Source organism: Symphalangus syndactylus, chromosome 13 (genome assembly GCF_028878055.3).
Source record: "Symphalangus syndactylus isolate Jambi chromosome 13, NHGRI_mSymSyn1-v2.1_pri, whole genome shotgun sequence".
NCBI classification, from domain to species: domain Eukaryota; kingdom Metazoa; phylum Chordata; class Mammalia; order Primates; family Hylobatidae; genus Symphalangus; species Symphalangus syndactylus.
In genome coordinates, this window is record NC_072435.2 from 40,839,498 (window position 1) to 40,866,553 (window position 27,056).

The following is a 27,056-nucleotide window of genomic DNA, read 5'->3' on the forward strand; positions in this document are numbered from 1 at the left end:
CTCAGGCGGGAGTACAGCAGCATGATCTTGGCTTACTGCAACCTCCACCTCCCAGGTTCAAGCGATTCTCCTGCCTCAGCCTCCTGAGTAGCTGGGATTACAAGCGCCTGCCACCGCGCCTGGCTAATTTTTGTATTTTTAGTAGAGACTAGGTTTCACCATGTTGGCCAAGCTGGTCTCGAACTCCTGGCCTTAAGTGATCCACCCACCTCAGCCTCTAAAAGTGCTGGGATTCCAGGCGAGAGCCACCACACCAGGCCAGTTGTCATTATTCCTTCTGTGTGTGAATCTAAACTGGGGAGAAAGGCTCTGTGTGTGTGTGCGTGTGTGTGTTTGTGTGAGCACGTGTGAGGTCTGAGGGCTTCCTGTCAAGACGAATTTGCATGTATTTGACTTTGAAAGGAAAAGGGAACTGAGAGAGCCCCCAGACACTTGAGTAGGAGAGACAGGGGGCAGAGGTTGCCAAGCCCTGGCTGCCACTTGTCAGGTTCCTTGTGTTAGACATGCATCATCTGTATTCCATCACTGGGTACCCGGACCCACCAGGTAAGGCCCCGGCCAGACTGGGGCTGGGGCCCAGGTGTGGTCAAGACATAGGGTACAGAATCCCCACCATGGGGCAGCTGAGGCAGAGACCAGGGCTTGAGGGATGGAGGGAGGAGGGAAGGGCTGGGCTCTGACTTGCCTTTCCCCTGGAAGGGACCGTGGCGGAGGAGGAGGAGGATGATGACTATGAGAACTCAACACCTCCCTACAAGGACCTTCCTCCCAAGCCAGGTAAGAGGACTTTTTGGAGTGTGACCTGGCGGAGTACAGGGAACAGGGTCTCCAGGGGGCATTGGCTGGGCATTATAGACACACAGTCTCCTCTGTACCCAGCCCATGCCGGGCACTGTGGAACCCACACCCTGCCCAGGAGGACCTGTCAGTCTGATGGCGGAGGCGGGTTTGGGCACAGTCTTGGTGAGCAGGGTGAGAGAGGAGGAGTCAGGAGATTGGCAAAATCCTTGGGGGACTGAGGGCTCGATTAGAGGAAGGGACTTTGGAGTGGGACTTGAGGGGTGAGTAGACGTTTCTTAAGAAGAGAAGTCCAGGAGAGTAATGTTGGGTGCAAAGTCCCTGAGTCACAAAAGCTGGTGCTTGAGAAACTGGGAGTGGACTGCGGGCTCCCAATCTCACCTTTCTACCCAAAGCCCAGGTTTTGTTTAGACTTGGATCTCAAACCCAAGGCATGGTACAGGGTTCAACAAGAGGCTGATAAGTGGTTTTAAAAGTGGAGGTTTGGGCCAGCTGCAGTGGTGTGCGTCTGTAGTCTCGATACTTTGGGAGGCCAAGGCGGGAGGATCACTTGAGGACAGGAGTTTGAGACCAGCCGGGCAACATAGCAAGACCCCATCTCTGCCAAAAAAAAAAAAAAAAAAAAAAAAAAAAAAAAAAAAAAAAAAAAAAAAAAAAGTAGAGGTTTGGGCCGTGTGTGGTGGCACACGTCTGTAGTCCCAGCTACTTGGGAGGCTGAGTCAGGAGGATCGCTTGAGCCCAGGAGTTCTGGGCTATTGTGAACTATGTGATCGGGCGTCTGCACTAAGTTTGGCATCAATATGGTGACGTTTTGGGAGCAGGGGGCCACCAGGTTGCCTAAGGTGTCTGAGGAGGGGTTTCCAGGTTGGAAATGGAGCAGCTCGACACTCCTGAGCTGATCAGCAGTGTGACTGCTCCTGTGAGTAGCCGCAGCACTCCAGCTTGGGCAGCATAGCAAGACCCCACTTCTAAAAACAGAAAAGAAAATGAAACTAGAGGTTTTTGAGGTTTTCCTGAGTTTACTGCCACCAGGGACCCTGAGGGTGCCCAAAACACAAAATCCTTGAGATATGCTGATGGCCTGGTTCTGGTGACCTTAGACAGGGGCCTTTCCATGAGGGCTGAGGCTGTATGTCCCCCATCTCTGAGTCCAGAGTGGGGCCACCTGGGAGGTCCAGAAATATGGCGGGACTTGCCTGAGGTAGGAGGTGAACTGGGCTGTGTTGTTTCACTGCTCCATTTCCAATTTATGGTCCTAATGTGACCCTCAAGCCCTGGGTCTACATAGATGACCAACCAATCCCATTCCCTTCTTCAGGCCCACGTCTCCTCCAAAAGCACAGTCCTGTCCCCACCTCCACATGCAGCCCAGCATCCACTCTCCAATCCAACTTCATCACCCTCTCTACTACAGCCCAGCCTCGACTCCTTCCCCATTCCCAAACCTGGCAAGGACTCTTGTTCTTCATCCTAACCACATCATGACCTTACCCACATCCATCCCTGTCCGCAACCCATTTTCCATCCCATCCCACCCCATCCCAACACCAATTCTAGTCCAAACCCCACCTCATCTTCATCCCCATCCTCAAACTCAACTGTTTTTGTTTTTTAAAATCCCCTCCATCCCCTTCCATCCCTTCTCCTTTCAATCAAACCCTCAAAGAGGCACACAGAGAAGAGAACTGAATTGTCTGCTCATTAGTTTTTATGAGAGGAAACCAGAGAATTTAAAAAAAATTTTTTTGAGACAGGGTCTTGCTTGTCACCCAGGCTGCCCTGCAGTGGTGCAATCATAGCTCACTGCAGCCTTGAGCTCTTGGGTCCAAGCAATCCTCCTACTACAACCTCCTGAGTAGCTGGGGTTACAGGCACGAGTCACTCTCTTTTAAGCCTCATGTGAAGCTTAGGGTCTACATATATGACTCATACGACTCTTAGGGCCTGTAAGTTCTGTAGAGATGACTGTGGTAGTCAGCCTTCAAGATGGGTTCCCCGTGGCCCTTACATTCTCATATTCATGCCCTTGTGTAGTCTCTTCCCACAACGACTCAGAGCTGGTCCATGTGATAAATAGAATACTGTATAGTGGAGACCATCCTTTGTGACTTGTGAGGCTAGATCGTGGAAGCACGGTGGCTTCTATCTGTGCCTCTGCCATGTTGTGAAGATGCCCAGTCATCCCTTCGGAGAGGCTCACATAGCAAGGAACTGAGGCCTCCCACCAACAGCCATGTGAGTGCATCATCTTGGAAGCAGATCCTCTAGCCCCAGTCAAGCCTGCCGATGACTTGCAGTCCCAGGCAACATCTTGACTACAATCACACAGGAGATCTCAAGCTAGAACTACCCAGCTAAGCTGCTCTCAGATTCCTGAACCACAGAAACTGTGAGATAATAAATGCTTATGGTTGTTTGAAGTCACTGCGTTTTGGGATAATTGGTTATGCAGCCATAGATAACTGACCCAGTGCCCTGGTACTTTACCCTGGAATGTGGGGGAATACTTAGCACCTATCCCCTTAACATCTTGTTACAAATGTTACCGCTTCCAGGAGGTACTTCCTGATTACCTCTCTACATTAGCTTTTGTCCTATCCCATTGCTCTGTTTTGTTAGGTTTAGAGCAGTAATACTTAGTCTATATAAAAACATATTTTAATGTTTCTTGATTTCTTTTTTTTTTTTTCTTGAGACGGAGTTTCACTCTTGCTGCCCAGGCAGGAGTGCAATGGTGCAATCTTGGCTGACAGCAACCTATGCCTCCTGGGTTGAAGTGATTCTCCTGACTCAGCCTCGCTGGTGGCGGGATTACAGGCATGCGCCACTGTGCCCGGGTAATTTTGTATTTTTAGAAAAGGTGGGGTTCCTCCATGTTGGTCAGGCTGGCCTCGAACTCCCGACCTCAGGTGATCTGCCTGCCTTGGCCTCCCAAAGTGCTGAGATTACAGGCATGAGCCACCAGGCCCAGCCTCTTTTCTTTTTTCTTTAAGAGTGGGGTCTCCCTCTGTTGCCCAGGCTGGAATGTAGTAGTGCAATCATGGCTCACTGCTGTGTCAACCTCCTGAGCTCAAGCAATCCTCCCACCTCAGCCTCCCGATAGCTGGGACTACAGGTGTTCACCACCACGCCTGGATGGTTTTTTATAGTTTTTTTTTTTTTTTTACAGAGATAGGGTTTTGCTATGTTGCCCAGGCTGGTCTTGAACTCCTGGCCTCAAGCGATCCTCTGGCCTTGGCCTCCCAAAGTGCTGGGATTATAGGCATGAGCCACTGTGCCCAACCTATTTCTATGTCTCTTTACTGGTTTATTGTGTCTCTGGTCTAGATTGAAGGAAGAAGTTTATCCATCTCTTCCACCCAGGACTTGGTGCTCTGTAGGGGAGCTCAACTGGGAGCGGGGAGGGGGGTGGCTGTTGTCATGGTTTCTTCTTTTTCCTTTTCTTTTATTTTGAGATGGAGTCTTGCTCTGTCACCGGGGCTCGAGTGCAGTGGCGCGATCTCGGCTCTCTGCAAGCTCTGCCCCCCGGGGTTCACGCCATTCTCCTGCCTCAGCCTCCTGAGTAGCTGGGACCACAGGCGCCCGCCATCACGACTGGCTAATTTTTTTGTGTTTTTAGTAGAGACGGGGTTTCACCATGTTAGCCAGAATGGTCTGGATCTCCTGACCTTGTGATCCACCCGCCTCGGCCTCCCAAAGTGCTGGGATTACAGGCGTGAGCCACCGCGCCCAGCCCTTTTTTTTTTTTTTTTTTTTTGAGACAGAATCTCACTGTGTCGCCCAGGCTGGAGTGCAGTGGCACTATCTTGGCTCACTGCAACGGGGGCTATTGTCATTGTTTCTCCCTACTCTTTTTTTTTTTTTTTTTGAGACAGAATCTCACTCTGTCACTCAGGCTGGAGGGCAGTGGTGCAATCTCAGCTCACTGCAACCTCCACCTCCTGGGTTCAAGTGATTCATCTGCCTCAGCCTCACAAGTAGCTGGGATTACAGGTGCGCACCACCATGCTCGGCTAATTTTTGTATTTTTGGTAGAGACGGTTTTGCCATGTCGGTTGCCCAGGCTGATCTTGAACTCCCAACCTCAGGCAACCTGCCCGCCTCAGCCTCCCAAAGTGCTGGGATTACAGACTTGAGCCACCACGCCTGGCCCATCGTTTCTTCTATGTGTGAATCCAAACTCCGAAGAAAGACGTGTGTGTGTGTGTGTGTGTGTGTGTGTTTGTGTTTGTGTGTTTGTGTGAGGTCTGGGGGCTTCTCCTCAAGATGGATTTGCCTGTATTTGACTTTGAAAGGAAGGGAAACAGACAGATGCCTTAGATACCTGAGTAGAAGGGACAAGACCTGGCTACCACTTGTCATGTTCCTGGTGTTAGCTGTAGCCATGCACAACCTGTATACTATTGCTGGGTGTCCAGACCCACCAGGTAAGGCCCCGGCCAGACTGGGGCTGGGGCCCAGGTGTGGTCAGGACACAGGGTACAGAATCCCCACCATGGGGCAGCTGAGGCAGAGACCAGGGCTTGAGGGATGGAGGGAGGAGGGAAGGGCTGGGCTCTGACTTGCCTTTCCCCTGGAAGGGACCGTGGCGGAGGAGGAGGAGGATGATGACTATGAGAACTCAACACCTCCCTACAAGGACCTTCCTCCCAAGCCAGGTAAGAGGACTTTTTGGAGTGTGACCTGGCGGAGTACAGGGAACAGGGTCTCCAGGGGGCATTGGCTGGGCATTATAGACACACAGTCAGTCTCCTCTGTACCCAGCCCATGCCAGGCAGCGTGGAACCCACATCCTGTCAGGAGGATCTGCCAGTCTGATGGGGGAGGCAGTTTTGGACACACCCTTGGTGAGCAGGGCTGAGAGAGGAGGAGTCAGGAGATTGGCAAAATCCTTGGGGGATTGAGGGCTCAATTAGAGGAAGGGACTTTGGGGTGTGACTTGAGGGATGAGTAGACATTTCTTTTTTTTTTTTCCTTTTTTTTTTTTGAGATGGAGTTTTACTCTGTCACCCAGGCTGAAGTTCAGTGGTACAATCTGCACTCACTGCAAACTTGCCTCCTGGGTTCAAATGATTCTTCTGCCTCAGCCTTCCGATTAGCTGGGATTACAGGTGCCTGCCACCATGCTCAGCTAATTTTTGTATTTTTAGTAGAGACAGGGTTTCACCGTATTGGCCAGGCTGGTCTCAAACTCCTGACGTCAGGTGATCTGCCTGCCTCGGCATCCCAAAGTGCTGGTATTACAGGCGTGGGCCACTGTGCCCAGCCGAGCAGACATTTCTTAAGTAGAGAAGCACAGGAGAGAATTGTTGGGTGCAAAGTCCCTGAGTCATAAAAGCTGGTGCTTGAGAAACTGGGAGTGGATTGTGGGCTCCTCAATCTCCTCTCATTACCACTCAAAGCCCAGGGCTTTATTTAGTCTTGGATCTCAATAAACCCAAGGCATAGCCCAGGGTTCAACAAGAGTCTGATCACAGGATGTAAAAGTGGAGATTTGGGCTGGTTGCAGTGGTGTGTGTCTGTAGTCTCACTGCTTTGGGAGGCCAAGGTGGGAGGATCACTTGGCCATGAGTTTACTGGAGGCCAGGAGTTCAAGACCAGCCTGGGCAATATATAGCAAGACGCCCATCTCTACCAAAAACAAAACAAAACAAAACAAAAAACCAAAAAAACAAATGTGGAAGTTTGGGCAAGGCGGGGTGGCTCATGCTTGTAATTCTAGCACTTTGGGAAGCCAAGATGGGAGGATCAATGGAGCCCCAGAAAAGAGACCATCCTGGTGAACACAGTGATACCCTCAGCTATACGAAAACATTATTTTTTTCAAATTAAAAAACTTAGCCAGTTGTGGTGATGTGTGCCTGTTGTCCCAGCTTCTCAGGAGGCTGAGGTGGTAGGATTGCTAGAGCCCAGGAGTTCAAGGGTGAAGTGAGCTCTGATGGCACCACTGCACTCCAGTCTCGGTGACAGAGCAAGGCACTGTCTTTAAAAAATAAACTAAAATATGGCCTGTTTGAACCCAGGGGGTGGAGGTTGCAGTGAGACAAGATCACACCACTGCACTCCAGTCTGGGCAACAGACAAAGACTCCGTCTCAAAAAAAAAAAAAAAAAAAAAAGGCTGGGCACAGTGGCTCACGCCTGTAATCCCAGCACTTTGGGAGGCTGAGGCGGGCGGATCACGAGGTCAGGAGATTGAGACCATCCTGGCCAACACGGTGAAACCCCTTCTTTACTAAAAATACAAAAACTTAGCCAGGCGTGGTGGCATGCACCTGTAGCCCCAGTTACTCGGGAGGCTGAAGCAGGACAATGGTGTGAGCCTGGGAGGCGGAACTTGCAGTGAACCAAGATTGCACCACTGCACTCCAGCCTGGGCGACAGAGCAAGACTCTGTCTCAAAATAATAAATAAATAAATAAATAAATAAATAAATAAATAAATAAAATAGGGAGACGCCCAGGCAATCCAGGTTGGTTGGTCACCCTAGCTTAATCCCATCTCCATCCCTAATCCCAATAATTCCATTCTCACCAACCCCGTCTCTAACCCAATCTCCAACCCTCCACTGCAATCCTAACCTTGTTTCCATCACTTCCTTTTGATGTGTTCCCATCCTTAGCCCAGCCCTCACCCTGAGCTTCTCTCCTCCAGGTTCAAGTGCTCCACCAAGACCTCCAAGGACAGGTGAGTTAGGGCTGGGGGTGTAGGAGACCCAGAGCTGGCTTTGCCCTGCTCTGGGCCTGAGCAACCATTTCTCCCTCCTCAGAAAAGGAAACAGAGAAACCCTCACTTCCTTGCAAGCCCCGGAACATGACAGGTGAGAGCTGACGGCTGGAGTCTTCCTGCTCACCTGGCTGAAGCCCTTCTTGAAATGACTTTCTCATCTCTTCTAGGCCTGGACCTTGCCGCTGTCACCTGTCCACCTCCTCAACCGGGTGAGCAGTGGGAAGACCCTTTAGGATGCCTAAGAGGGGATACCTGGATGTTTCCTTTCAATCCCCCAATTTTTATTTATTTATTTTTTTTGAGACAGAGTCTCACTTTGTCATCCAGGCTGGAGTGCAGTGGTGTGATCCTGGCTCACTGCAACCTCCGCCTCCCGGGTTCAAATGATTCTCCTGCTTCAGCCTCCCGAGTAGCTGGGACTACAGGCATGAACCACCACACCCGGCTAAGTTTTGTATTTTTAGTAGAGATGGAGTTTTGCCATGTTGGCCAGGCTGGTCTTGAACTCCTGACCTCAGGTGATCCACCTGCCTCGGCCTCCAAAAGTGCTGGAATTACAGGCGTGAGCCACTGCCCCCAGCCAGCCCCCTAAATTCTGACCAGAGAACAAAGCAGAGGTTGTTGATCTTGGAAGACAGAGTCTTTCGGCATCTTCTGAATAAACCTCTCTCCCTCTTTCTCCCAGCTGTGAATCTTGAGCCTTCTCTATTGCAGCCACCCCTGACCGGTAAGTTATTATCCCCTGCAGATGTCCTCCCATTTCCCCTCTGACAGTGGCTAGTGTATCTGAATGAGACCTATGGCTCTACAGTGAGACTCTGAGTCAGAGGAACTTCTCCTTTAAGAAGCTGATCCTTCAGGACCAGCTGCATTGTTCTGAGTTAGTCTAGTGAGCACTGCTCTAAGTGAGAAAGCCATTCCTTAACATCAGAGTTTGCAAACATGTATTCTTTTTTGTCCTTCTGAGGACCAGAGTTATGGGGTTGTTTTGTTTTTGATAATGATGATGGTACTTATGGCTCTGTTGGTGATTGTGATGGAAGGATGAGGAAGGAGATGATGGAAAAGAAGAAGATGGTTGGTGGTAGTAACGATGGTAGAGGTAGTGATGGCGTTGTTGGGTGCTGATGGTGATGGTGGAGATACTGATGATGGTGGTGATGGTGGAGATAGTGATGGTGTTGTTGGTATTGATGATGGTAATGATGGTGGAAACAGTGATATGGTGGTAATGCAGGGTGGAGGTAGTGATGGTGTTGTTGGTGATGGTGGTGGTGGTGATGATGAAGGTAGTGATGGTGTTAGATGATGATGATGATGATAGTGGTGGTAGTGATGGTGTTGGTGGTGATGGTGTTGGTGATGATGGTAGAGGTAGTGATGGTATTGTTGACAATGACAATGTTGTTGGTGATGATGATGGTGGTGGTGAAGGCAGTGATGGTGTTGGTGATGACAATGCTGTTGGTAGTAATGATGGTGGTGAAGGTGGAGGTGGTGATGGTGCTGTTAATATTGATAATGGTAGTGAGATAGTGTTAGGGTGGTGATGGTGGGTGGAGACAGTGATGGTGTTGTTGGTGATGGTGGTAGTGATGGTGGTGGTGGTGATGGTGGAGGTAGTGATGGTGGTGATGATGGTGGTGGTGGCGGTGGTGGTGGTGGTGGTGGTGGTGGTGATGATGGTAGAGGTAGTGGTGTTGTTGACAATGACAGTGTTGTTAGTAGTGATGATGGTGGTGACAGTGAAGGCAGTGATGTTGTTGGTGATGGCAGTGTTATTGGTAGTGATGATGGTGGTGATGGTGGAGGTAGTGATGGTGTTGTTGGTAGTGATGATGGTGGTGATGGTGGAGGTAGTGATAGTGTTGTTGGTAGTGATGATGGTGGTGATGGTGGAGGTAGTGATGGTCTTGTTGGTAGTGATGATGGTGGTGATGGTGGAGGTAGTGATGGTCTTGTTGGTAGTGATGATGGTGGTGATGGTGGAGGTAGTGATGGTGTTGTTGGGAGTGATGGTGGTGATGGTGGAGGTAGTGATGGTCTTGTTGGTAGTGATGATGGTGGTGATGGTTGAAGTAGTGATGGTCTTGTTGGTAGTGATGATGGTGGTGATGGTGGAGGTAGTGATGGTCTTGTTGGTAGTGATGATGGTGGTGATGGTGGAGGTAGTGATGGTGTTGTTGGGAGTGATGGTGGTGATGGTGGAGGTAGTGATGGTCTTGTTGGGAGTGATGATGGTGGTGATGGTGGAGGTAGTGATGGTGTTGGTAGAGATGATGGTGGTGATGGTGGAGGTAGTGATGGTGTTGTTGGGAGTGATGGTGGTGATGGTGGAGGTAGTGATGGTGTTGTTGGGAGTGATGGTGGTGATGGTGGAGGTAGTGATGGTGTTGTTGGGAGTGATGGTGGTGATGGTGGAGGTAGTGATGGTGTTGGTAGAGATGATGGTGGTGATGGTGGAGGTAGTGATGGTGTTGTTGGGAGTGATGATGGTGGTGATGGTGGAGGTAGTGATGGTGTTGGTGATGACCATGTTTAAAAAGAAAAAGAAGCTGCTTCTCTCTGAGTTTAGGCCAGATCTCCAGAAACTCAGGCGTCTGCTTGCATAAGATATGGGAAATGTTCTCTGCTCTAGAAGCCGGGGTCCACAAGCTTCCTTGACCTAGGAGCAACTTGGGCAGCGGCTTCTGGAGAGTAGAAGATGATGCATCGTAGATATTAAGAACAAAGCTGTGTCCAAGTCATGCCTAACCTCACCAAGCCTCAGTTTACTCACTTGCAGAATGGGAATAATGCTTATAACCTACATCATAAGGATGAGACTCCAATAAGATAAGAAGGATGTAGGTTGGGTACAGTGGCTTACACCTGTAATCCCAGCACTTTGGGAGGCTGAAACAGGGAGGATCCCTTGGTGCCAGGAGTTCAAGACCAACCTGGACAACATGGCGAGACCCCCATCTCTTCAAAAAAATAAAATAAATTAGCTGAGCCTAGTGGCACACATCTATAGACCCAGCTACTTGAAAGGCTGAGGTGGGAGGATTTCTTGAGCCCAGGCGTTAGAGGTTGCAGTGAGCTATAACTGCGCCACTGCCCTCCAGCCTGGATGACAGAGTGAAACCTTGTTTCAAGAAGGAAAGAAGGAAAAAGAGAAGGATGCAACATGATGCTTAGCGCACAGTGAATGCATCAAAAAGACCCTGAGCCTCCCCAGGGTTCACTCTCCCTAACCCTCTCTTGCTGACCTCATCTGCTGAAACAGTCATGACTACAGACTTCTGCCCCCTGCTCTTGGACAAAGACTTAAGTGTCTCTTCCTCACTCTCTGAAGCCCCAGTATCAGTCTCTCTGTCCCCATCCCCACTCCCTAGCAACTCCAGTCCCCTGGCTCAATCAGAGGTCTGGAGGTCCTGGCTGCTGCCAGAAAAGGTGGATGGTGTACCTGTGTCTGCTGGTGGTGACTTCCCTGTTCCTGGGCTGCCTTGGTCTCACTGTGACTCTGATTAAGTGTGAGTAGGGCCAGGAAGGGACATGGGGAGAGATTGGGGAGGGTGCACAGGAGGACCTGGGCTCAATTTGGACTCTTCTTCATAGACCAGGAGTTGATGGAAGAACTGAGAATGTTAAGCTTTCAGCAGATGACGTGGCGAACAAATAGTGAGTGCTTTCAGTCATTCCTTCATGCCACTCCTAGTGAGCCCTAACCCAATCCTCAGATCCAACTCCAAGATCCAACCTCATCCCCATCTTTGCCGGGCACTGTGCTAGGTACCAGGGGGTTAAAATGGTAAACATGTCAGACACAGTCCTTGTCCCTGTGAAGCGTGCATGTGTATGTGTGTCTAGACCTCCACTGTCCAATATGGTGGCCACAAGCCATATGTGGCTGTTGAACACTTGAAATGTGGCCAGTCCAAACTGAGATGTGCTCTAACTATGAAATACACACTGGTCCAGGTGCAGTGGCACATGCCTGTAATCCCAGCACTTTTGGAGGCTGAGGCAGGATTGTTTGAGGCCAGAAGTTTGAGACCAGACTGGGCAACACAGCAAGACTCCGTCTCTAAAAAAAATTAGCCAGGTGTCGTGGTGTGTGGTGTGTGCTTGTCATCCCAACTACTCAAGAGGCTGAAGTGGGAGGATCTCTTGAATCAGGGAGTTTGAGGTTGATCATGAGCCGTGATCACACTCAAGAGATCCTCCTGCCTCAGCCTCTTGAGTAGCTGGGACATAGGCACATGCCATCGCACCTGGCTGATTAAAAAATTTTTTTTTGTATAGAAGAGGTCTCACTATGTTGACTAAGCTGGTTTCAAACTCCTGGCCTCAGGTATTCCTCCTGCCTCAGCCTTCTGAAGTGTTTCGTGACTGGCCTAAAACCTGTGTTTCTGTTTTGTCCAACTGAAGGGCCAGCTACTGAGCTAGCGAGTGTTGAAAAAGGGAAGTTTGTGGGGGAGTAGTGATAATACACACATTAATTAATTACACACATTAATTATAGAAGAATCTTCTACTGAAGTCTGAATATTTCTCCATTCCACACTGCCTCACCCTATGCTTCATAACAAGCAAGCTCAAAACCCATCAATGGCTTCTTGGTGAAGAAGTCCAAGGTGAAACCTTTAGCTTGGCATTCAAGGATCCACATATTAAGCTAAGCACAGTGGCTCATTTCTGTAATCCTAGCACTTTGGGGGGCCAAGGTGGGAGGATCCCTTGAGGCCAGGAGTTCAAGACCAGCCTGGGCACAGCAAAACCTTTCTTTCTTTTCTCCCTTTCTTTCTTTCTTTCTTTCTTTCTTTCTTTCTTTCTTTCTTTCTTTCTTTCTTTCTTTCTTTCTTTCTTCTTTCCTTCTTTCTTTCTTCTTTCTTTTTTTCTGTCTTTCTTTCTGTCTTTCTTCCTTCCTTCCTCTCTTTTTTCCTTCCTTCCTCCTTCCTTCTTTCTTTCCCTCTTTCTCTCCCCTCCCTCCCTTCTTTCTTCTCTCCTTCTTTCTTTCTTTCTTTTTTTTCTTTCTTTCTTTCTTTTGACAGAGTTTTGCTCTTGTTGCCCAGGCTAGAGTATAGTGGCACGATCTCGGCTCACTGTAACTTCCCCCTCCCAGGTTCGAGTGATTCTCCTGCCTCAGCGTCCTGAGTAGATCGGATTACAGGCATCCTCCACCACTCCTGACTAATTTTTTGTATTTTTAGTAGAGATGGGGGTTTCACCCTGTTGGCTAGGCTGGTCTCGAACTCCTAACCTCAGGTGATCCATCTGCGTCAGCCTCCCAAAGTGCTGGGATTATGGGCATGAGCCACTGCACCCGGCCTGGCAAGACCCTGTTTCTACAAAAAATTAAAAAAAATTAGGCAGTCATGATGTTGTGTACCTGTAATCCAACTACTCAGGAGGCTGAGGTGGGAGGATCACTTCAGCCCAGGAGGTCGAGGCTGCAGTGAACCACGATTGCACTCCAGCCTGTGGGACAGAGCAGGATTCTGTCTAAAAAAAATAAAGGATCCAGGCATCCGAGCTCATTCTACTTTGATCTCAAGTTTTTCTGAGTTTTCCCTCCACTCTTATAGGCTTTGCCAGCTCACCACAACATACTTGCCTCTGTATCTTTGCTTTTTTTTTTTTTGAGATGAAGTCTCGCTCTGTTGCCCAGGCTGGAGCACAGTGGTGTGGTCTTGGCTTACTGCAACCTCTGCCTTTGGGATTCAGGTGATTCTCCTGCCTCAGCCTCCTGAGTAGCTGGGATTACAGGCATGCACCACCACACCCAGCTAATTTTTGTATTTTTAGTAGAGACGGGGTTTTACCATGTTGGCCAGGCTGGTCTTGAACTCTTGACCTCAAATGATCTGCCCACCTCGGCCTCCCAAAGTTCTGAGATTACAGGTGTGAGCCACCACGGGCAGCCTGCATCTTTGCTTTTAAGATAGTCCCTGCCTAATGTGCCTCTTCCTCACCTCACAGTTATCAAATCACTTTCTTCCTTTAAGACCCACTTCCTCCAGGGTGCCCACCACCCCTACTCTTCCCCACCCAGGATTGGTCCCTCCTCTGAGCCATTTTTGGATTCTGAGCACTGTACATGTGGTTTTTGAGCTCAAGAGTGACCCACTGGAATGTGGACACAGTGGGGAACACAACACTTGCTTCTCTCTCTGATGTGTCTGCAGTCCGTGGTGGATGGGTAGGATGGGTTCTGAGTCTGTAACCCTCAAGCCCATCCCTTCTGACAGTGACTGGCCTGGCAGGGCTAGCTGGCCTGAAGCATGACATTGACCGTGTAAGAGCTGACACCAACCAGTCCCTGGTGGAACTTCGGGGCTTATTAGGTAAGTGAGACTTGGGGAATTGCCCAGGGATGGGGGGCATGGCAGAGCTGGCACATTACATCACTCCATTGAAGTCATTCTCAGTGCAGTCTATGTGAATGGTGTCCCTCCCCTCAACCGGAGTTGAGCAGTGTACAGCCTGCACAACCGTACATGGCATACTATGTACATGGCTCAGGTTCTGGGGCCATCCTGACAGCATTCTGTCTGGTTCCCAGACTGCCGCCGAGTTACCTGTCCTGAAGGCTGGCTGCCCTTTGAGGGCAAGTGTTACTACTTTTCCCCAAGCACCAAGTCATGGGATGAAGCCCGGATGTTCTGCCAGGAGAATTACTCTCACTTGGTCATCATCAATAGCTTTGCTGAGCACGTGAGTTGTTTCCGCTGAACTTTTGAGAACCTTGAGGGACAGCCTGCTTCTCTTCCAGGGTGCACACATCCCTCCCTTCCCTGGATGGCAAGAAATTAGAATTACTTTTCAGTTACTAAAACTTTAACAGCAAGTATTTCCTAAGATAGTATCATGCAGAGGTTAAGAAGACATGCTTTGTTTTTGAGTTCAAATTCTGATTGTGTTGATTTAACCTCTGTACGTTTCAAGTCTCGGTTTTATCTCTAACATGAAAATACAATAATGAATATCTGTTAGGTAGCACTTTTTATGTTTCAGGTTGTATTCCAAATACTTTACGTCTTCATTCATTAACACATGCAATCCTCACGACAACCTATACATTAGTATGCCAGTCAGAAGAGGTTGTTTCTTTTCTTTTCTTTTCCTTTTTTTTTGAGACGGAGTCTTGCTCTTTTGCCCAGGCTGGAGTGCAGTGGCTGGATCTTGGCTCACTGCAAGCTCCGCCTCCCGGGTTCACGCCATTCTCCTGCCTCAGCCTCCTGAGTAGCTGGGACTACAGGCACCCACCACTATGCCCGGCTAATTTTGTTTTTGTATTTTTAGTAGAGACGGGGTTTCACCGTGTTAGCCAGGATGGATGGTCTCGATCTCCTGACCTCGTGATCCGCCCGCCTTGGCCTCCCAAAGTGCTGGGATTACAGGTGTGAGCCACCACGCCTGGCTTTTTTTTTTTTTTTTTTTTTTTTTGAGATGGAGTCTCACTCTGTCACCCAGGCTGGAGTGCAGTGGTGCAATCTTGGCTCACTGCAACCTCTGCCTCCCGGGTTCAAGCAATTCTAGTGTCTCAGTCTCCTGAGTAGCTGGGATTGCAGGCGTGTGCCACCACGCCCGGCTAACTTTTGTATTATTAGTAGAGATGAGGTTTCTCCATGCTGGCCAGGCTGTTCTCGAACTCCTGACCTCAGGTGATCCTCCTGCCTCTGCCTCCCAAAGTGCTGGGATTATAGGCGTGATCCACCACGCCCAGCTAGGAGGGGTTACTTTATGCTGTGGTAACAGACAGTCTCCATAGTCCAATGGTGAAAGTAGATGAGGGAAATCATACATTGACTGTCAGAGTTTCCATTTACTTTTGCTCACAAAAGTCACATGTACACGCCTATCTTTTAAGGTGGTAGGGAAATAAGTCTCACCTCCGTGCAGCCAGAAGGAGGATTGGAATATGGGTAAGTAGCTTTAATGATTTGCTACTACAATTTAGGTAATATTACTATTTGTACACAATATGTATCATCTGTACTTCACAGGTGAGGAAGTCAAGGTTACAGTACATGTAAGCAACTTGCCTGGAGTCACTTACAACTAGTGGGATTTAAGCCTACATAGCCGGCTTTCAAGTCCATGGTCTTGACCATAGACATGGGACTATAGTATGGTTTATGTTTCCTTTTTTCTGTTTTTTAGAGACAAGGTCTCACTCTGTCACTCAGGCTGGAGTGCAGTGGTATAATCATAGCTCGTTGCAGCCTCAAAGTCCTAGGCTCAAGCAATTCTCTCGCCTCACCCTCCTGAGTAGCTAGGACTACCAGGCACTTGCCACTGTACCCAGCAAATTATTATTATTATTACTTTTTGAGACGGAGTCTCGCTCTGTCGCCCAGGCTGGAGTGCAGTGGCGCGATCTCGGCTCACTGCAAGCTCCGCCTCCCGGGTTCACGCCATTTTCCCACTTCAGCCTCCCAAGTAGCTGGGACTACAGGCGCCCGCCACCACGCCAAGCTAATTTTTTGTATTTTTAGTAGAGACAGGGTTTCACTGTGTTAGCCAGGATGGTCTCGATCTCCTGACCTTGTGATCTGCCTGCCTCGGCCTCTCAAAGTGCTGGGATTACAGGCGTGAGTCACCGCGCCTGGCCCAGCAAATTATTTTTACTTTTGTAGAGACAGGGTCTTGCTATGTTGCTGAGGCTCTTGGTTTCTGTTTTCTATTCATTTTATTTTTAATTTATTTATGTCATTATATTTAAAATGTTTTTTTTTTTTCCCAGACAGTATATAGTTGGGTTTGGGTTTTTTTTTTTTTTTTTGAGACAGAGTCTCGCTCTGTCGCCCAGGCTGGAGTGCAGTGGCGCAATCTCGGCTCACTGCAAGCTCCGCCTCCCGGGTTCACGCCATTCTCCTGCCTCAGCCTCTCCGAGTAGCTGGGACTACAGGCGCCTGCCACCAGGCCTGGCTAATTTTTTTGTACTTTTCGTAGAGATGGGGTTTCACTGTGGTCTTGATCTCCTGACCTTGTGATCCGCCAGCCTCGGCCTCCCAAAGTGCTGGGATTACAAGTGTGAGCCACCACGCCCGGCTGGTTGGGTTTTTAAAATCTGATCTGACAATCTCTGGCTTTTAATTGGTGTTTTCTTTTACTTATTTATGTATTTTTGGAGACAGGATCTCACTTTGTCACCCAGGCTGGAGTGCAGTGGTGCAGTCTCAGCTCATGGCAGCCTTGGCCTCCTGGGTTCAAGTGATTCTCCCACCTCAGCTCCCCACCAAGTAGCTGGGACAACAAATGTGTGCCACCACGCCTGGATAATTTTTAACATTTTTTGTAGAGATGAGGTTTTGCCATGTTGCTCAGGCTGGTCTGGAACTCCTGACCTCAAGTGATCTGCCACCTTCACCTCCCAAAGTGCTGGGATTACAGGCATGAGCCACTGTACCCAGCCTAATTGGTATTTTTAGACCATTTACATTTAATATAATTACTGATTGGGTTGGATTTAGATCTATCATCTTATTATTTTCCTGTATGTCATGTCCCTTCTGTTTTTTATCCCTCTGTTTCATAGCATTATTTGTATGAGTAGTTAAACAGTTTTTTTTTTTTGTTTTTTTTTGTGAGATGGAGTCTTGCTCTGTTGCCCAGGCTGGAGTGCAGCAGCATTATCTTGGCTCACTGCAACCTCTGCCTCCCGAGTTCAAGCGATTCTCCCACCTCAACCTCCCGAGTAGCTGGGATTACAGGTGCCCACCACCATGCCCAGCTAATTTTGTATTTTTAGTAGAGATGGGGTTTCTCCATGTTGGCCAGGTTGGTCTCGAACTCCTGACCTCAAGTGATCCATCTGCCTCGGCCTCCCAAAGTACTGGGATTACAGGCATAAGCCACCGTGCCTGGCCAAAACAGGGCTTTTGAAGGAATTAAATTAGGTAATGTAAATGAGGCAGGTACAAATCATATTCCCTAACTCAGTTTCACAAGAAATACAACTACATTTCCTTTAAATTACTCATTTTAGTTTCTCTCTTGAGTTCTCATTCTACTAGACTGGTGTACATTTACTCTCACTTAGTTGGGGTCTCCCATTTTACTTCTAAATGGGGACAGCTTTTATGGGGTCAAGGTGGAGGGGAGCACACATCAGGTCTTTGCTATCTTTACTCCAAACTGGTATCTACTGGGACATCTACAGATTGAATGATCCTGGGAAGGTTACTTAACCTCTCTGTGCCTCAGTTTTCTCATCTACAAAATGGGCATAATGATAATACTTGCTTCAGTGAGTCATGATAAGGATCCAGTGAGACAATCTGTGCAAAGTAGCATAGCTCACTTTTTTTTTTAAGACGGAGTCTTGCTCTGTTGCCCAGGCTGGAGTGCAGTGGCATGATCTTGGCTCACTGCAGCCTCCACCTCCCAGGTTCAGGTGATCCTCCTGATTTAGCCTCCCAAGTAACTGGGACTATAGTCACGTGCCACCACTCCCAGCTAAGTTTTGCATTTTTTTTTTTTAGTAGAGTTAGGGTGTCATCATGTTGGCCAGGCTGCTCTCTAGCTAATGATCTCAAGTGATCTGCTCCCATTGACCTCCCAAAGTGCTGGGATTACAGGCGTGAGCCACCGGGCCTAGCCCATAGCTCACTTCTTAATTCATTAATTCAACCAACATTTCCTGAGCACCTACTATGTGCTGGAGACTATTCTACATATTGGGGATCCAGTGATGACCAAGACATATGAGTTCCCTCTTCTTAACTGCTCTGATTTTGGTGCCTAGAAATAGCAAGGACTCTCTAAATGTTAAAGAGTCTTCTGGTTTTCTGGGGCTCAGTCTTTGGACCATCTAGGCTGCCCCTGAGGCATCCCACTCTTCCATCAGCAAAGCCTTTTGGGCCTGGAGGTCTTTTCCTGCTGTTCTTGGGCACAAGACATCTTTCTGCTCCTCCTATCCCATTCTGGGGTCTAAGACACTGTGAGGCCTTCTAAGCCTCCATCTAGTCTGATGGGACAGGAAGCCCTTTCCGCTCTCTGATTTTCTGACATCTCCCTGGGGCTTTACCCAGGAAATAGTGCCCAGGCCTCTTCCGCTTTTTAGAGTCTCCAAACCTATCTGGGGTTTTTACCATCACCTGAAAAGCTCACCGGAAATGAGATATCAGATTCTTCTCTCTGGGGCCTGCCATGTCTACACATTTATGATTTCCTTCCCATGGTGACTTTACCTCCCCACATTTTTTTTTTCCGTCAAAGCAGAAATTTTATTACCCATAATTTTTGACCACAATGCTATAATGACAGAAATATTTTCTTTTACAAAAATTTCAATCACCTTAAGAATGTTTAAAGTCGGCCGGCTGCAGTGGCTCACACTGTAATCCCAGCACTTTGGGAGGCCGAGGTGGGCAGATCACCTGAGTTGAGGAGTTCGAGACCAGCCTGGCCAACATGGTGAAACCCCGTTTCTACTAAAAATACAAAAATGAGCTGGGCATGGTGGCGCGTGGCTGTAATCCCAGCTACTCAGAAGGCTGAGGCAGGAAAATCGCTTGAACCTGCGAGGTGGAGGGTGCAGTGAGCTGGGATCGCACCACTGCATTCCAGTCTGGGAGACAAAGCAAGACTCTGTCTCAAAAAAAATTTTTTATTTTTTAAAGTCACCAGATAACTTTGGGTTAAAGAAGAAATCAAAACTGCAAATAAATAAAAGCAAACATCAATTGGCATTGCCTATAGTAGAACACATGAAATAGATTATAGTAAAAAATTCTTAAAACACAAAGAATTCCAGGATGTGGAAAGCTGGGGCGAGTGTTACTCACACCCGGACAGCAACAATAGCCAGAATAACTACAAAATCATAACTTTTTCTAAACTCATTAGCTACCTGAGATCACAGGGCAGTCAAAAAGTCTAAAATGGGCCGGGTGTGGTGGCTCACTCCTGTAATCCCAGCACTTTGACCTCCCCACATTTTTTTTTTCTTTTTGAGACGGGGTTTTGCTTTTTGTTGCCCAGGCTGGAGTGCACTGTTGCGATCTCCACTCACTGCAACCTCCGCCTCCTGGTTTCAAGCAATTCTCCTCTCTCAGCCTCCCAAGTAGCTGGGAATACAGGCATGCCACCACGCCTGGCTAATTTTTGTATTTTTAGTAGAGATGGGGTTTTGCCACGTTGGCCAAGCTGGTCTCAAACTCCTGACCTTAGGTGATCCACCCATGTCGGCCTCCCAAAGTGCTGGGGTTACAGGTGTGAGCCACTGCGCCCGGCCACCTCCCCACATTTTAAGGAATCTTGGTTTGGTGGTAAGTTGGGTGAGTTAGATGTGATTTGCATACAGAAAAATGCACAGATCTTTGGTGTATGTTCAGTGAACTTTGACAAATGCATTCGCCTGTGTAACTGTCAAACTAACCAATGTTTGTCATCTTTCCACCGCCCTAGAAAGTTTTTTCATATCCTTTTTCTAGTTAATCCCTCCCTGCCCCCTACTTGCAACCACCAGTATAATTTCTTTCACCATAAATTAGTTTGCCTGGAGAGGAGTTGCTTCTAACTATATTTTCTTCCCTATCTTTTATCTTTGTCATAAGTCCTTTCTTTTCTTCCAAAGACCTGGGATTTTGATTTTTTTTCGGGACAGGGTCTTGCTCTGCTGCCCAGGCTGGAGTGCAGTGGTGCATTCACAGCTCACTGCAGCCTTGAACTCCTGGGCTTAAGGGATCCTCCCACCTCAGCCTCCTGAGTAGCTGGGACTATAGACACGCACCACCATGTCTGGCTAATTTTTAAAAATTTTTGTAGATATGGGGTCTCAGTATGTTGCCCAGACTAGTCTCGAACACCCAGGCTCAAGCGATCCTCCCTCCTTGGCTAAAGTGCTGGGATTACAGATATGAGGCAGCGTGTCAAAAGCCTGGGCTTTTGAAATACCAAAGTCAGGAAACTTACTTTTCATCTTCCTTCTTTCTTTTCCCGGAACAATGAACTCTTATGTCATTTGGATGCAGATTAAGGCTACTGAGTAGCACAAAAGTGCAAGAGAAACCAAAAAAAAAAATCAATTACTATTGCTAAAAATGTCACTTAAATGTTATAATGCTACATACTAAGACGTCCACAGTGTGAGGGCCTGCACAGTGGCTCATGCCTGTAATCCTAGCTCTTTGGGAGACTTACAGTGACCTTTGGGACATGCAGTGAGCCATGATTGCACCACTGCACTCCAGTCTGGTTGACAGAGTGAGACCCTGTCTCAAAAAAAAAAAAAAAAAAAAAAATTAGGCTGTATGTGGTAGCTCACGCCTGTAATTCCAGCACTTTGGGAGGCTGAGGCAGGTGAATCAACTGAGGTCGGAAGTTTCAGATCAGCCTGGTCATCATGGCGAAAGCCCATCTCTACTAAAAAATACAAAAATTAGCCGGGCGTGGTGGCGGGTACCTATAATCTCAGCTACTCGGGAGGCTGAGGCGGGAGAATCGCTTGAACCCAGGAGGCGGAGGCTGCAGTGAGCTGAGATCACATCACAGCACTCCAGCCTGGGTGACAGAGCGAGACACCCTCTCAAAAAAAAAAAAATTAATCCTCACAACACTACCAGGAGGTAGCTAGTGTTAACCCACTTTACAGGTGAGGAAACTGAGGCACGGAGCAGTTCACAGGTTGCATGAGAAAAAGTAGCACGATTATTCCCACCACACACGCTACAGTGGGAGGAAGACATTGATCCTGTTCTGTGTACCATGGGGACGGGGACGGGTTGTGGGAGGTGACGTTCCCAAGCCCTAAATGTGTGGGACAGGGTACAGGGCAGGTCCTCACCCTGAGGGTCATGTAGAGGAATGGCTGGCTGAATGGAGTTTGTATTTGCAGAATTTTGTGGCCAAGGCTCACGGCTCTCCACGGGTATACTGGCTGGGGCTGAATGACAGGGCCCAGGAAGGGGACTGGAGGTGGCTGGATGGGTCTCCTGTGACATTAAGGCAAGTGCTGGGGTTTCCTGGGGTCTCTCTGCTTCCTCTGTGGGCCCTGACCATGGGGAGGGGGGAGAAGGTGATGGAGTACATGGTTGAAGGAGTCAGGAGCTGTTTCTTTTTTTTTTTTTTTTTGAGACGGAGTCTTGCTCTGTCGCTCAGGCTGGAGTGCAGTGGCGCGATCTCAGCTCACTGCAAACTCCGCCTCCCAGGTTCAAGGAATTCTCTGCCTCAGCCTCCCGAGTGGCTGGGACTACAGGCGCCCGCCACCATGCCAGGCTAATTTTTTTGTATTTTTAGTAGAGACGGGGTTTCACCGTGTTAACCAGGATGGTCTTGATCTCCTGACCTTGTCATCTGCCTGCCATGGCCTCCCAAAGTGCTGGGATTACAGGCGTGAGTTCTTACTGGTACAGCTCTACTTGTTTTATTTTATTATTTATTTATTTATTTATTTATTTATTTATTTATTGAGACGGAGTCTTGCTGTCGCTCAGGCTGGAGTGCAATGGTGTGATCTCGGCTCACTGCAACCTCTGCTTCCCGGGTAGAGGTTGATTCTCCCACCTCAGTCTCCCGAGTAGCTGGGATTACAGGCACCCGCCATCATGCTCGGCTAATTTTTGTATTTTTGTAGAGATGGGGGTTTCACCATGTTGGCCAGGCTGGTCTTGAACTCCTGACCTCAGGTGATCTGCCTACCTTGGCCTCCCAAAGTGCTGGGATTACAGGTGTGAGCCACTGCACCCGGCCTTATTTTAGTTTTTTTGAGACAGGGTTTTGCCCTGTCACCAAGGCTGGAGTGCAGTGGTGCAATCTCGGCTCACTGCAGCCTCAACCTCCCAGGCTCAGGTAATCCTCCTGCCTCAGCCTCCCAAGTGGCTGGGACCACAGGCACACACTACCACGCCTGGCTAATTTTTTGTATTTTTAGTAGAGATGGGGTTATACCATGTTGCCCAGGCTGGTTTTGAACTCCTGAGCTCAAACAATCCGCCTGCCTCGGCCTCCCAAAGTGCTGGGATGACAGGCTTGAGCCACTGCACCTGGCCTCTACTAATTTTAAATACAGAAAAATTCCTGTCCTGTTTGGTAAATTGCAATTGCCTTAAATCTCCTGAGAGTCCTTCTGCTGCCCCTTGGACTTCCACATCACCTAACAACTAAAGGGTTAGTCCCTGGCACAGAAGGAGCCTAGAGACCCTGATTGCAGGGTGTGTGGCACAGGTAGCATTGCTCATTATTTTGGTACACCACCCACAGTCATTCCCATTTCCCTGTGTGCTTGGCATCCTTGCAGTCCAAGCTGATAGGGTGTCTAGAATCCCAGGCTGGGCCAGACAGGGATAGCACCAGGGTGATTTTTTGGTGACAGGCTGTCTGGACCCTGAACCTTCAATATTTCCTCCATTGCAACATCTCAACCTTTTCGTACAACTGCTGAAATATATCAAGCTCCCCAGGCTAATGGTTGGGAGAAAAAAGGGAGGGTGGAAGGATGAGGAAGAATTTTTTTTTTTTTTTTTTTGAGACAGAGTCTCACTCTGTTGCCCAGGCTGAAGTGCAGTGGTGCAATCTTGACCCAGTGCAACCTCTGCCTCCCAGGCTCAAGTGATTCTCCCACCTCAGACTATTGAGTAGCTGGGATTACAGGTGAGCACCACCACCACTCCTGGCTAATTTTTTTTTTTTTTTTTTGAGACGGAGTCTCACTCTGTGGCCCAAGCTGTAGTGCAGTGGCACAATCTCGGCTCACTGCAACCTCTGCCTCCTGAATTCAAGTGATTCTCCTATTTCAGTCTCCTGATAGCTGGGATTACAGGTGCCCGCCACCATGCTCAGTTAATTTTTGTAGTTTTAGTAGAGACGAGGTTTCACCATGTTGGCCAGGCTGGTCTCGAACTCCTGACCTCAAGTGATCCACCCGCCTTGGCCTCCCAAAGTGCTGGGATTACAGGTGTGTGCCACTGCACCTGGCGGAACATTGGCGGCTAAAGGCTCACAGGAATGCTTTTTCCGGAAAGCTGTTCTCAGCTGAATGGGAGCCTGCTCACCTAAAACATTACCCAACTCCACTGGGGTCAGCTCAACCGGTGACAGCCTAAGAGAAGCCTGGACCCCTTGTGACAAGTTGGGATGACTCTGGTGCTGTTGACATCCCAGTGGTCTCCGTTGGGGTCAGGCTGAGGCTAGAGTCATCTGAGTCCACACTCCTGCTCAATTCCTTCCCCTTATCCATCTGGCTTCCCTCGCCTCTCTCCTAAGAGCATCCTTTAATAAATCCTACACACTTGAGTCCCTGAATCAGACCCTGCTTTAAGCAAGACCCTACATGATCTAAACAATTCCTAGAAGGTTGGGGAGGTTGGGTTGGGAGGCTGTAAAGGAAAGAGTCTTTGGAAGACAAGACAGAAACTGACCAGATTCAGAAATTGATTAAGGGGCCGGGCACGGTGGCTCACGCCTGTAATCCTAGCACTTTGGGAGGCTGAGGCGGGTGGATCACTTGAGGTCAGGAGTTCAAGACCAGCCTGGCCAACATGGTGAAACCCCGTCTCTACTAAAAATATAAAAACTAGCCGGGTGTGGTGGTGGACACCTGTAATCCCAGCTACTTGGGAGGCTGAGGCAGGAGAATTGCTTGAACCCAGGAGACAGAGGTTGCAGTGAGCCAAGATCACGCCACTGCACTCCAGCCTCAGCGACAGAGTGAGACTTTGTCTCCAAAACAAAACAAAACAAAAAACCCCCAAAAAACAGAAATTGATTAAGGGCCAGGCAAGGTGGCTCATCGCGCCCGGTTTACAGGTGTAAGCCTCCACACACGGCCTAATATGGGTTTTGACAAATGCGTAGTGCCAGGTATTCATCATTACAGTATTATACAGAAGAGTTTCATCACCCTAAAGATCCCTGTCCCTCTGCCCACTTTTTCCTCCATCCAGCTTCTGGGAGCCGGAGGAACCCAATGACATCCACAATGAGGACTGTGCTACCATGAACAAAGGTGGCACCTGGAATGATCTCTCTTGCTACAAAACTACGTATTGGATTTGTGAGCGGAAGTGTTCCTGTTGAAGCCCAGGGCCGAGGCTGGGGGTCCATATTCAAGTATCTTTTGAGATGAGAATCACCTGCTCTTTCATGGACGGCCTTGCTTCTTCATGAGTGGACACACAGATGTGCCCCAACAGGACTGGCACCCTGGATGCAGCAAGTTCCCAGGGATGCAAGTCAGGCTGTTTCTAGAGTGAGGACTTGGGCTTGCCCCAGTAGATGGTGAGCTGGGAGGATGCTCAGAGCTTGGTGGTGGGAGGTCTCCCGGTTCTGGGGTTGAAAGGATCTTCACTAAGTTCCTGATCATGACTCTTGGGAAGTGATACTAGCCCTGAGGACCCTGGGACTGGTGTTGAACCTGGGATGAACTATCCTGGCGCCTCTGAACCACAAAGAGCTGCGACTGGGCTCCTTTTTCTGCAGCCTCAAACTTCTGGGATCAGGCGATCCTCCCGTCTCAGCCTCCTGAGTAGCTGGGACTACACACGTGCACCACCATGCCTGGCCAATTTTTTGTAGCGTTTAAAGAGGGAGTCTCACTATGTTGCCCAGGCCAGTCTCAAACTCCTCGCCTCAATTGATCCTCCTACTTGGGCCTCCCAAATTGTTAGGATTACAGGTGTGAGCCACTGTGCCTGGCTCAGAATTATTATTATTATTTTTATAGAGATGAGGTCTCACTCTGTTGCCCAGGCTGGTCTCAAACTTCTAGGATCAAGCAATCCTTCTGCGATGGCCTCCCAAAGTGCTGGGATTACAGGCATGTGTCACCATACCTGGCCGATATTTTTATTTTTATTTTTACTTTCCCCATCTTTTCCTTTTTTTTTTTTTTTTTTTTCCCAAACGAAAGCTTTGAAAGTGGTGACAGCAAAATTTCCCTTTGAGCTAGACCTCTAGATCTGCCTTGCACAGAAATACATTAAGTGGGCTGGTCTCACGTAGTCCCCACACCATTGCAAATTACAAACCTAAAAATACAGAACATCAGCAGAGAAGGCAGGAGAACTTCTATACTCACCCCATGTCATCCTTTCCAGACACTGCTTCCTTCCTGCTCTCAAACAGCACAAATAACCCAGAAACCATCAAAATTATTTTTGACCAGCAACTTTCTCAATGTCTTCGGTGAGGTTTGCAGAATCAGACCTTTGCCAGAAGACTTGGCCCATGGAACTTCTATCCTGTTTTTTTTTTTTTTTTGAGGCAGGGTTTCATTCTGCCACCCAGGCTGGAGTGCAGTGGCGTGATTATAGCTCACTGCACCCTCTGCCTCCTGGGCTCGAGTGATCCTCCTGCCTCAGCCTCCCAAGCAGCTGGGACTACAGGCGTTCACCCTCACACCTGGCTGGCCCATGGAACTTCTAGAAAGGCATACCAGCTGAAAAGCAAGACCCCTACATAGTGTGGCCAGGCAGGCCATAACCTGGTCATATCCACACAGGACAACGAAGGACATATCTGCCAGCACGTGCCCTTGAGCTATCTGTGGGCTGTAACGTCTTTGATGATATAATTCACTTTACTTGCCGGGCACAGTGGCTCACGCCTGTAATCCCAGCACTTTGGGAGAGTGAGGTGGGCGGATCACCTGAGGTCAGGAGTTCGAGACCAGCCTGGCCAACATGGTAAAATCCCGTCTCTACTAAAAATACAAAAAAATTAGCTGGGTGTGGTGGCATGTGCCTGTAATCCCAGCTACTCGGGAGGCTAAGGCACGAGAATTGCTTGAACCCAGAAGGCAGAGGTTGCAGTGAGCCAAGATTGTGCCACTGCACTCCAGCCTGGGTGACAGAGCAAGACTCCATCTCAAATAAATAAATAAATAAATAAATAAATAAATAAATAAATAAATAAATAAAAAATTCACTTTACTTCTGTGTGGACTTCCCTGGGCTATTAGCTCTTGCAATGTTAGTGCTTCTCAAAATGCCACTATGTTGGGTGTTCCTCGTCTACTGTGTGTTAGTTTGCTGGGGCTGCCATAACAAAGGACCATAGACTGGGTGGCTTCAGCAACAGAATGCATTTTCTCACAGTTCTGGAGGCTGGATGTCCAAGATCAAGGTGTTGGCAGGGTTAATTTCTTCTGATGCCTCCCGTCTTGGCTTGTAGATGATCCTCTTCTCCCTGTGTCTTCACCTGGTTCTCCCTCTGTGTGTCTGGGTCCTAATCTCCTCCTCCTCTTCTTTTTTTTTTTTTTTTGAGACAGGGTCTCGCTCTGTCACTCAGGCTGGAGTGCAGTGGTGTGATCTCAGCTCACTGCAATTTCCACCTCCCAGGCTTAAGCATCCTCCCGCCTCAGCCTCCCGAATAGCTGGGATTACAGGTGTGCACCACCATGCCTGGCTAGTTTTTGTATTTTTTGTAGCAATGGGGTTTCACCATGTTGCCCAGACTGGTTTTGAACTCCTGGGCTCAAGCGATATGCCCACCTTGGCCCCCCAAACTGCTGGGATTACAGGCATAAGCCACCGTGCTGGGCCTACAATGACCTCTTTAAAGACCGTGTCTCCAAATACAGCCATATATTATGAGGTCCTG

General features: G+C 48.7%; 1 protein-coding gene across 2 annotated transcripts; it reads left to right on the forward strand.

The window, feature by feature from the left end:
• The first annotated feature begins 425 nt into the window (after nt 1–425).
• CLEC17A (C-type lectin domain containing 17A) lies at nt 426–26,386 on the forward strand. 2 transcript variants are annotated; one of them, XM_055235548.2, is made up of 15 exons: nt 432–546; nt 700–777; nt 5,379–5,456; nt 6,545–6,586; nt 7,261–7,269; nt 7,425–7,484; nt 7,567–7,617; nt 7,694–7,735; nt 8,212–8,253; nt 10,904–11,041; nt 11,127–11,189; nt 13,760–13,855; nt 14,074–14,225; nt 21,355–21,464; nt 24,401–26,386. In XM_055235548.2, the coding sequence occupies exons 1-15, from the start codon at nt 504–506 to the stop codon at nt 24,531–24,533; spliced, it is 1,137 nt and encodes a 378-aa protein (XP_055091523.1). In that variant the 5' UTR covers nt 432–503; the 3' UTR covers nt 24,534–26,386. The 2 variants fall into 2 exon arrangements, with proteins under 2 accessions (XP_055091524.1, XP_055091523.1); XM_055235549.2 differs by lacking the exons at nt 6,545–6,586; nt 7,261–7,269 and having other exon boundaries at nt 426–546; nt 7,452–7,484.
• The last annotated feature ends 670 nt before the right edge of the window (nt 26,387–27,056 follow it).